Source organism: Cyclopterus lumpus, chromosome 4, assembly GCF_009769545.1.
Source record: "Cyclopterus lumpus isolate fCycLum1 chromosome 4, fCycLum1.pri, whole genome shotgun sequence".
In the NCBI taxonomy this organism is placed as follows: Eukaryota; Metazoa; Chordata; class Actinopteri; order Perciformes; family Cyclopteridae; genus Cyclopterus; species Cyclopterus lumpus.
In genome coordinates, this window is record NC_046969.1 from 10,156,901 (window position 1) to 10,168,404 (window position 11,504).

Genomic DNA, 11,504 nt, shown 5'->3' on the forward strand with positions numbered 1-11,504 from the left:
ACAGATCTAAAGTGGAGTAATCTGTGCTTAAAGCCTCGGGTCACATGCACACCATCACATTGCGCAACACTCCAGGCGTGAATGAATGCTTATACTCAGTTTACAAAACATCTGGGTTTGCCGTGCAAGTTTTGAGACCACAACTGATTAATTACTTTTATGACCAACATCAGAAGTATTCAAAGATCACATTTCAATCGCAGTAAGATGAAAACAAATGCACTGAAAACTTCTCACTTTTGTATTCAAATGTTTTTATTCCTGTAAACACCAGCATCTAATGAACCACATATTGGATAGAAAGGCAAATAAAGGGTGAGGTCCATAGATGTCTATGAAAAGCACACAAGGCACATTACTCCCATTCACCAGGCTTGAACAAATCCATTCCATAAAAAGGACAAACATACCAGAATGTCAGTCAACAAAGTGTAAATACAGTATTGCATTTCCGAAGTTTCCTCATTTCTTGGTGAATAAGCTCCCCACTCGCACAATATTACACAATATTTTGGGAAACAGTGTATAAAGCTATTAAACTGAAAATCGGTCGATCCAAGACTGACGGTGCACTTAAATCTGTGTCATTTTCAAAACAGTTTTAGTCAGTCCTGGATTGACTCCATCTGCAGTGCTTTGAGTCTTTGGTGACCTAAAGGTAAACAAGCTCTTTACATGACAGCTTCCCTAATGTGTTAGAAGTGACACGTTTTGAAATAAAGAAATCCGGCTCATCGCGCTCACGGACACAGACAGTCACAGATGACCCCCGCTGCCTACTTTTGGATACCCAAGCTATCCCTCATGTTCTCGTACACCACGTAGCTGATGCTGACAGCCGGTATGACCTTCATGAAGTTGGGCAGGATGCCGCGGTAAAGTCCGAAGAAGCCTTCCTTTTTCAAGATCTTCTTCACCATCAGATTCATGGGCAGCTGCTCTGAGCCCTCGAGAGAAGCTGAGAAACAAAGAGACATGTGTCAGGTGATGATGTCAGTGCTTTAATTTTATGTACATGGATTTAGTAGACCCTGAGTGACCACCCAGGTAATGCCAAAGCTCACCAACCCCCCATTTTATCATTGAAGCCATTATGAAACCCTTCCCACACTGCAGCCCCCGAAAAGCTGCAATAACCTGCTATTTTTAATGACATACTGTTTCACTCAATGTCAACTCAATCTCTACTTTAGCTGCCGTCGTGCAGTGCCTTTCAGTGGTTATTTGTCTAATCATTTACTACATTTAGTGTAAATCCTTCTGGATAACATCATGGGAGCAACGCGCTAAATTAAAAGGTTCTCGGTACCTTGGGCCTGCATCCTGGTGCGGATCAGAGCCAGCGGGTAGCTGGCCAGCTGGCCACACGTGCTGGAGAGAGTCCCACAGCCGAGCAGCACCAGAATGCCGGGGTTGGCCGAGTCTTTAGCGTAGCGGGACAACCAGAAGTTCTTCAAGCTCTGGTGAGGATAAGGAAGTGTGTGTGTGTGTGTGTGTGTGTGTGTGTGTGTGTGTGTGTGTGTGTGTGTGTGTGTGTGTGTGTGTGTGTGTGTGTGTGTGTGTGTGTGTGTGTGTGTGTGTGTGTGTGTGTGTGTGTGTGTGTGTGTGTGTGTGTGTGTGTGTGTGTGTGTGTGTGTGTGTGTGTGTGTGTGTGTGTGTGTGTGTGTGTGTGTGTGTGTGAGTGAAAGAGGTAGTAGTTTCGTCATATTTCACAGAATCCAAAAAGTGACATCTACAGTCGAACACAAAGTGGAAATCCTTCATGGCTTTCAATGACAGATGATGTTGCATATTATGGAAGTGGAGCTTTGCATTTCCATTGTTCCACGTACCTCGTACACGGCCAGATCTATGCCAGCGTAGGGGATGATGCCCAGAAGATTGGGAACGTATCCCTTGAAAAATGCCTTCACTCCCTCCTTCTTCAGGATTTGCTTGGCGCAGTCAAACATTCCCGAGTACTGTCCGGTCTTCCTCAGGGTCAGACGGGTCTTCATCACCTGCAGGGGCAAAGCTGTTCGTCACCTCACAGCACTTCTTTGTAGCAGTCAGCAGCTTCACGATAACGAGGGATCCTTCTGTCGGGTTGAAGCTTAACAATTTTGTAAAATAATTTTCATTTGTCAAGGGGAAAAGGGAATCTGCTTTATCTTTCGTAAAGTCGCTCACATATTTTTACTTTGCTCTTTATTCTCAGGTTAGACTGAAACAGGAAGGATTTTGATTCATTAAAAAAGGGTCCAACATTATGTTCACATGACAATTAATGTCTTAATATTAAACAAAACAATAACACAGATAGACCTGGAAGGGCCTCCACCTCTGCTCACCTCCATGGGGTAGATGGCAGTTTGTGCTGTGGCTCCAGCCAGCGATCCAGCCAGGAACCTCTCGTGGGTCTTGACCTTCCCTGGTTCACTGGACAGCATCTTCTTGTACTAATGGCACACAGTGATTAGGGAGCATTGCAGTGTCATTAGTATTAAACCTCAGCTCAAATTGCATCCTGGGGTGTCAGTATACATTTTACCATGCCAATATTATGACAGTGTATGCAGCAATCATTTACCTTCTCATAGGCCATAAATTTAATGGCCGTCTCCGGAGCAATCTTCAGTACGTTGATGCCGTTTCCTCTCCACAGAGACGCCACGCCTCCTTCTTTTAACATCTGCTTAAAACCACCAACCAGGCTGATTTTGTTGCTCTTGGAGGAATGCACCTGTGTATAGAAAACCCGAGTCAATCATTACTTAAAAAAGTAAGTGCACTTATATAATATTAACGGCAGCAATTAAGTGCCATTAAATACAAATACAAACAGGTTGACCACCTAAATTATTTTCTTTTGCCACATTATCTATTGTAACAGCTTCTGATGCAGCATATTACAATACACATACTACCCGTGTTATGTGAGTACTCTGCTTTAACTAAACCGTGTTTTGGTTTGGTTTAAAAAGTCACATTGCCTTTAACTTGTACATTTCATTAAAAACATTCAACAGATAAAAAAAATATAACGTTTAATAAGATATATATATATATATATATATATATATATTATTTAAAACATTATTTGTTAAGAACATATGACAGAAGCGGTATGACAGACAACTAATACTAAATGTGTACACACCTGCATGAACACCTTCATCCTGTCCAGCGGGGCGGTTCCTGTACGGGACACGGCGCCGGCCATGGCCCCCGCTGACAGCTGCTTCCACCACATGCCGGATGTCTTCTCTTCCTCCGTGAACTCATCTGGGATGGAGAGGCTGTCCCCGAGGTCCAGCACCTACACACAGCGCAATAGATGTATGAATCACAGTCAGAGACGGATTTTAAATACTGGGAGAATTGTCTCAAGTTTTTGAACATCAACAGGGGGCTGACATTCTTCGATATCGTCTCGGGACCCCGCAGACTCTCACTCTGATTCATGCTGACTCACTGCGGAGCAGGAACACGAGTGGGCTGCCAGAACAGACCTCGCAATTTCACTAGAGCTTTGAATCGCTTAAAAGGTCATTTCAAGCCCATTGAAATCTGCTTTTTATATTAATTGTCTTAATAATAATAATAATAATACATTGAATTTTGTTTAAAAAGCTACTTAAAAAAGGCCAAAAAATAGAAAGAATAGAAGCAATAAGGGACGTTAAGTTAATCACACAGCTTCGAAACGGCACGATTAGCAGCTTCAACTTAATTAACGGGCAGGACTGGAAAAACAGAGTGTCCGTATCCAAAGTCTTACATAACCACACGATCAAGCTGAGAGATCAAATGTGTAATTGCGCGGGACTTTATGAAACCGGTTGTTTAATACGACGGTATCAAATCAAATGTAGTTCTTTCTCACTTCCGACTGCAATATAGTTTACACAAAGAGTTCAGTTAGATAAAAGAAAGCGGCAGACAAATCATAATGTGATATGAAGGCTTTCATTGATGATTCCTTTAGGAGTAACAAATTGTCTCGTACTGGTACGAGACAATTTTCTGTCAAACCATAAATTTGACATTTCAAGGGTGCGACTGGAAATGGAGTGAAATCCGTCCTACTATATAAACGCAGGACAAAGAAACTTGTACAATGTAATAAAAGTGCACAATATTCCAGCTTGGATACAAGCTTTGTTAAACGTAAGTTCTGTTTAACTGAGACCGTCAGAGATGTGGTGATTTAATGGAGGGACAAAATATTTAGGATATACCTGAAAACATTTTTTTAATTCAATGCAACTGCTCCTGAATATCTTTGTCTTACAGTCTCAGCAAAAACTGAACATTAGATGTTGTATTTCAATACAACATCTAATGTTCAGTTTTCATCAGTGCATCAGAATAACAAAAATACATACAAGCCAAGGAAGAATTTGAGATAATATAGGTAAAGAAACCCCTTACATTATTTAGATATTTTGTCAGATATGTAGTGAAAGAGACATTTTAGAATGGAAAAACAAATGTGTAAGCGCTCTCTAGTGGGCAAAGTAGATAATGACAGAATATTTCTTAATTACCATAAAGATATAACTCGTGCAATTTCTTGTTATTTCTGGGCCAATTTACTGACAAAAAAAAGTAGAAGCATAAAACCAAGTTTTCATTTATGACCAGACAACAACCTGGACTGTGAGGATAAAAACCCAAACCCACCATGTCCACCTCCACCTCATAGCTCCCCCCATCATCTTCCAAGTCGATGAAAAACCAGTTTCCCTGCTGCTGCTGCTGCTGAGGGTGCAGCAGAGCCATGGCTATCTCAGGCCTTTGATTAAGCCGGCGATCCAGTGCAATGCAGTCCCAGTGCTGTACGAGCTCCCTCCTAAACTCTATTTCTCAGACAGATCAGGATCCCTGACATAAGAGGCCAGTCAGATGTCAAGGGTCTGCGGATCCAATCCAGAGCGAGTGGAGAAACACTGAATCCAGAGTGGCCAGTAACCATCGACGTGAATACTGGCGATGGTGGGAAGCGATCACTTCCATAGAAGTTGCCAAGCACTGCTTCAGGCAGAGAGCTCGCTCCTGTCCTGTCCTCTAGAGCCACTTCCTTCGTCAGTGACCCGTCTACGTCCCACTGACAAACTAATCCCCCTGAAATTAGCTTACGTCCAGCTCACTTTAGCCGCCACCGGTCTATTTGACCTCTGAGGTTGCACCAGTGAACGGAGGAAGTCAGAGATTAGCCATGATTGGAGTTTATCTGTGTCTCTGTCATGCAACCATAGACAAGTATATTTCTATAAAGCCAACTGACTACATGTGACATTTCAGTTTACACACTGGGATTTTAATATTATTTGTTGTAAACCGTGTAGGTTAGGTTAGATTATATTGTGTTTGATATTAATTGTTCGTCAACAATTTTTAATAGAATTTCTAGAACGGGAACAGAAGGATCTCACTTAATATATTGTTTTTGTGCCACTTCCAGACAAAAGGTAATCATCAGGTTAAGTCTCCACCTCACTCACTCTGGGAATTAATGAGCCAGACTTTGGCAACATATCAGTACCTCAATGCAACAGAGTTGAACCATTAATATTCGGCTCTTAATTTATTTATTCATTCATTCATTCATATATATATATGCTGAATATAATTATGCTAAAAGGGAAAGTTGTTATAGATAGATAGATAGATAGATTGATAACCTTTCCCTTTTAGCACACTGGTTCTTAAAAGTGACGTTTGGGACAACCAAAGGACGTCTCTTCCATTTTTTTATTAAAATACAATCTCTAACTAGTGCTTTATTTTTAGTTTGTAGTTATTTTTGGTCTCGACACCAGTAACATCTCTGTTCTCGCACACACACACACACACACACCTTACCGTGGAGTGCTTCCAGTAGCGGACGATCTCCTGCAGGTTGGTGGCGGTGTTGAACAGGAAATGCTGCCTCCATTCGTTCCAGTCTAAAGTCATGGTGCCGTCCACATCGATACTGTACAAGGAAAGACAGCGGATGAATAATATTAATAATAATAAACGGTCAAATTTAGACTCATGTAACTGGGCCCACTTATTGGCTCATATGTGCAAAAAGGACTTGCCATTTTTCTATTTCAGTTTTGGAGGGAGAACAAGGGTGGGACAAAATGTACTGATTCCAAAATGAGTTTGGCCTATTTTATGAAATAAAGTGTAGGAGAGAGCTGACAGGAACACACACACAGACAGACAGACAGACAGAAACAGACAGACAGAGATGTGGGGTCAGTGACTGCAACTGCAAGGCATCAAGACAAATCTCGCAATTTTCAATGAACAACATAATAATGGACAGCGACGTGTAACCAGAAGTTGAAGCAACAGATTAATCTGCTTTCCAGAATCTGTAACGGGTCGTAATTAAATCGGCACAACCAAAGAACACAATACATGAAATATCAGGCAAGAATACACATTTTGATGTTTCATATTTGAGAAGATTAGATAAGTCACAATTTTTTTGTATACTCTGAAACCAATTCATGAAAATGAGGAAACCACGTGTCTCCTCTCAGTCGCTCTAAATGTACATCTTCCACTCATTTCCTTCCTTCTCGACACACTCATCAATTACTCTCTGTGGTTCTCAAACAAACCTGATTCCCGGCCTTGCACATCCTGCTTTTAGTTCTCTTTCTAGGTCTCACTATGTACACTGCTTCCAACTTTGTTTATGCAAATACACAACAAGCCGTGGAGCTTGCGTTATTGTTTGCTCTGCTAGTCCGACCAGGTTCACTGCTCTGGTCGGACTAGCAGAGCAAACAACAACACAAGGTGTTGTGAATTATTAATGTCAAATGTGTTTCTTCAGGAGTGGTAAAATAGTATTTTCTCTCGTATTTTCAGGCTTTGCTTACTTAAAGTCACCCCATTACATGTATTAGTCTGTTTTGGTATGATGTGATGACAGATATTAAAACACAGAGGCCTTCACGGTAGATCCCAGAGCTTTGACTTACTAATGTAGCCTGTAAGACACATGTTGCAGTGTACCAAGTGGAATGATGACAAATTAATTATTCCACTTCATATTATTAATTTAGCGTCAGGTAGCTCAATCAGCATTTATGATCTCGGAGCAAAAGCAGGGAACCAAAGATGTGTAATACACCGACAGGAACAGTTCGGAGCTGCTCCACATTACTACGTGTTTCTATTAGGTTGAAGTGATGACAGAACTTTGAGTACACTTTAAATACTTTACTGTACATATTCTCTTCAAGGACGTGGAAGAACATTAGCCTGAATGTTAATGCCGTGTGCTGTCTTGTACACTTTAATAAAAGAGACTGCCCCTGAACTTCTTCCACTTTTGGTGGTACCGATAACGGATATTGTTTGTGGGAATATAACGTTTTTAATCTCGTTTTATAAATTGAACTGACTGAAATGATTAATTATTAGAGGTCTGTATTTAATAACCAAAACATTGCAAGTTTTAATCACTTCTCTGAAAGACTTTAAGCTCATCACTAACACAAGTAGGCCAGAGCATTATGTGCAAGTGGTTAACACAAAGCAATATGTGATTACAAAAATATTGATATTGACAGCTCTGCATACAAAGAAAGAATGACATTTTTTTCCCCATTATTATTGTTATTTGGTAATTAAACTATCAATATTTGTGTCGAACATGTCTGACCCACTGCATCTTGGTAAAAGTGCTAATTAAAATGAAGATTTCCTAATGTGCATAATTCAAAGTTGGTAGTTATTTCACAACTAAAGTACTAACATGTCTTGACAGCTGTTGACATGTTAGTCAAGTACAAACAGTAGGGAATTAAATATTAGAAGTACAACAACCGCAATTGCATCAGAAACACATTTTTTAAAAAGGCAATGATAACCAGATGAACTGCGAGTATCAACATTACTTTTAATTAACATGATTGTCAACCCAAGTCACCAAGCTAACAGACACCATTTAGCTTTGATTGAATTAAACCTTGGAGAAAACTCACTGCACACTTACAACATGGTTGCTGTATTTCGAGCTGTAAACTAAATGATATGACTGTACTGTGACGACGCACAACAACACTGGTGGTTATTGAAGGTTCTTGTTGGGTTGAAAATGCATCATCTGCCGTTTTAAAATCAGCCCTCAACTTGCAATGCTGACTCAGGGGGGACCGGACTGATCGATGCCATGACGTTTATATTTATTGTATTAATTCCTTTTACTCCACCAACTACATTTTTTCTTCTTCTAAATAATGCAGTGGGCGGAGTTAGGCTCAGACCCGGGAGTAATCGTCTTATTCCTACATGTTGGGATGCATTCTCCAACACAGTCAGACGCCTTCAGCTATTTATCACGTGGGCCAAGTTACAGACCGATCTGGTTATCAGTCCCTCACACTGGTCCCCCCTCCCATAACATATCTCTTTCACTTTTAGTTAAAGGTTCATGAGGGTTTTGCTTGCAGGAACAGGATCTTTTTATGAGCCTTTTTCTCAGCCAACTCTTCTTCAAGTACCGCAGAGCGGTGTTCCTCAATGGATAGCAGCTCCAGAAATAAGAAGACGTACCTTTGAAGGATCTTCTTCGCCTCCTCTTGGCTGATGTCCAGTCCCAGATCGGCAAGCGACTGCTTTATCTCCATAAAGTCCACTCGACCTGTTGGAAAATATTGAATAAGAGTAGAAATCTCCGCATTTAGTTTGACTATTTAGGTAGATTAGGCATTCTGCGATACGATGATGACAGCATACCATCATTGTTTTTGTCCAAGCTCTTGAAGGTAAGTCGTAACTTCTTTTCATGTTCCCTCAGATACTTGGAGAACTCGTTGAAGTCGAGCCCGTCATCTTTGTCCTTGTCTCCAGAGGAAATTATTTTCTAAAGAAAAAACACAGAATATTAGGAATCCACTCTCCTCACGTCATGGAGTACGATTGGCTGTTGGTGGTCTGACCCCCTCACTGAGCGGTGCGAGAGGGTAAACCTCTCGTTTTCATACAGCAGCTGCTTGATTCTGACAGTTTGAGGTAGAATAATACAGCCATGTTGCCGGCTTTGATTTTATTCAGTTACATTTGAGTTTGTCAATAAAGACTATTGTTGTTACGCTGTATGCATGCTGTATGATGGAAACCTGGACCTCAGTGGTGCCACGTGCACCAGTGCGCATGTTTATTAGCTCTATCATTATCACAGAAATGCACAGATATGGAACGCACCCTTTTTTTTCTTACAACACCTGGAATCAGTGACCCCTCCTCGAGTTTTTTCCTTCCTGACTCATACTTTAAAGGCTATCACACTCACGTTGTGATAAGCGAGAGCAATGTGAGAGTATTGGATCAGGAAAGGTGGGAACTTCCTCTTTAAGTTGCAGCCCACAATAAAAGCTCACCTGCATCTGAAGTTTGAATTGAGACCGTTTCATTCATTCTGGTGCACCTTTTCTTCATTTGCTCTTTACCAGCCTTACACTGTTGTCATTTGTTGTGGGGGGGGGGGGGGGGGGGGGGGTGTCTCTCGTGAGAGGTATTGGAATCAGATCACAACAACTTCAAAAGATAATCGCCGATAGGACGAATCACTTAAAACTAAAGCATAATCAAAAGATTAACCATAATAAACATGTTTTTTTTATCCACAGACGCAACGTTAAACACACAATAAAAGTACCATCTCAAAACGGTCCTCTGGGACAGGACTTAGACAGGACTTAGACCCCCCCCTCCCCCCTCCCTTCCTCCCCTCCAGGCCTGTACTTGATGGTTCGGGTTACCTCGAGTCAATGCAGAGTAATTAAAATGTGCGCCAGTCCAGTTCCTTCCTTCAGGAATGCAGTAGCACATACACGGTCCCTCCCTACGCGGCTGTTTACTGTATCCAGGTCTCTACCTGAGCGGCTCCTTTCCCGGTCGCGATGCCCATCGCAGCCAGGCCTGCCTTCAGCTCGGCCACATCCACTTTTCCATCCTTGTTGGTGTCCAGCTTGGCGAACAGTTCATCGTACACGTTGGACGCGTCTTCCGCGCAGCGGCAGTCCGTAAAAAACAGCTTCCTGACTACTTGATACATGTTGGACTGAGAATGAAAACAAGACAAGAAGTCTTACACCGCTGTGGAAAAACACACACACACACACACACACACACACACACACACACACGACCCGATGCCTGTGGCTGGCACTTCTGGTTTTGAAACGACGGGATCGTCCTCGTGTGATTTCAAAGGAATGTCCGCAGTGCAGCTTGGAGACGAAGTCGCAGGAGTTAGTCCTCGTTAGTTGACGTGGGGACGAATCCGGTGTTTTGGGGTTCGACGCTGTTTTAAAGAAGGATGAGGTTGACAGCGTTGAGCAGAAGGGTGGGGCCACTTGGTTTAATTTGCCTGAAGACCTCCTCTTTTCCTGCGCACAGGCAGACACGCACACACACACACACGCACACACACACACACCCTTCAGCCGGAACAAGACTGCGACTATTTCCTGGCGAATTTTCATACGAGAAACTACACACACATCTTTTTCAAAAAGTTTCCTTGATTATTCATTGGCATGATTTTACTTCCTGCTTTTCCTATCCAAAGTTATTTTTTCTTATGAGTTTGCACCCGCACATGCATATATGCATATGCGTGTAGTGGTCTACCAGAATAGCCTATAGTCCCAATCCGAGTGCGCTCCTGCAGTCTGATTCAGTTTAGTGAGTCATACCCACAGGAATCTGGCAGCAGGAATCCAGCCAACATATATCCCCAAACTTTGTGGTTGAGTCTTCAAAGACGAAAGAGGCACAGAGATGAATATTGAGAGGGGGGGGGGGAGACGATGGTTGTTCCGCGGCTACTTTAGAAAGACTTGCATACCTGATCTGCAGTACTGCAGGTTAACTCGGCCTCTTAAATTCTCGGTTTGCATCGATGTTACAAATGTTCATGTTGTGCACCAACTCACTTTTTAGAAATCCTAATGGAGACCCCAATGTTTGGAAACACTCAGTAGTCTTTCTTGTGAGTCATCGAGGTTCAGCTCTGCCCAGATTCTACCACAAGATGGCGACACAATTTTGCATAACAGCAGCTGGTTCCACTTTGTTGTTGTAATTTGTTTATCCGGCGCTGCTGTTGCTTTCCTTGACCGCAAGGGGACGACGGGGGGAGGAGGCGGGTTTTAATATACTTACTTCAAGTCATTTGTCAATACTGTACATCCGTTTAATCCTGATGTATTTCAAAATAAAAGAGAGGGATAAGAACGCCTTTCAGTCAAAATGACATGATTCCATTGTTAGAAAGTATCTTAGTGCATTTTCTCAAGTACTTTACTTAAATACAAATTGGAGGTATTTGTACCTAATGGAAGACTGATTTAGTTAACCCACAAACTATTTGCTTTCTTTTCTAAACTCAAATTAACTTAAATGTATTGCAGTGTTCTCAGATGATACAGAAAATGTCCCCTTAAACTTAGTATTCCTCTGGGTGCTCTCAGCACCCAGAGGAATACTAAGTTTCAATCAATTTA

The 11,504-nt window shown here is 41.9% G+C and overlaps 1 protein-coding gene across 2 annotated transcripts; it reads right to left on the bottom strand.

The window, feature by feature from the left end:
* Positions 1-233: 233 nt before the first annotated feature.
* slc25a24 (solute carrier family 25 member 24) lies at positions 234-11,012 on the bottom strand. Of its 2 annotated transcripts, XM_034531061.1 has the most exons (11): positions 10,935-11,012; positions 9,872-10,385; positions 8,731-8,857; positions 8,548-8,635; positions 5,848-5,959; positions 3,140-3,298; positions 2,570-2,722; positions 2,331-2,438; positions 1,833-2,000; positions 1,310-1,460; positions 234-958 (listed from the first exon to the last, which is right to left on the bottom strand). In XM_034531061.1, the coding sequence occupies exons 2-11, from the start codon at positions 10,049-10,051 to the stop codon at positions 777-779; spliced, it is 1,428 nt and encodes a 475-aa protein (XP_034386952.1). In that variant the 5' UTR covers positions 10,052-10,385; positions 10,935-11,012; the 3' UTR covers positions 234-776. The 2 variants fall into 2 exon arrangements, with proteins under 2 accessions (XP_034386952.1, XP_034386951.1); XM_034531060.1 differs by lacking the exon at positions 10,935-11,012 and having other exon boundaries at positions 9,872-10,454.
* Between the last annotated feature and the right edge of the window lie 492 nt (positions 11,013-11,504).

What these genes read in the sequence shown, in the direction of transcription:
- slc25a24 (XM_034531061.1), bottom strand. Translation starts at nt 10,051, where the DNA reads ATGTATCAAGTAGTCAGGAAGCTGTTTTTTACGGACTGCCGCTGCGCG. An exon ending in GCGAAGAAGATCCTTCAAAG is followed by an intron (nt 5,960 to 8,547) that starts GTACGTCTTCTT and finishes TTCCTTGTACAG; the next exon opens with TATCGATGTGGACGGCACCA. An exon ending in AATTTATGGCCTATGAGAAG is followed by an intron (nt 2,439 to 2,569) that starts GTAAATGATTGC and finishes GTGTGCCATTAG; the next exon opens with TACAAGAAGATGCTGTCCAG.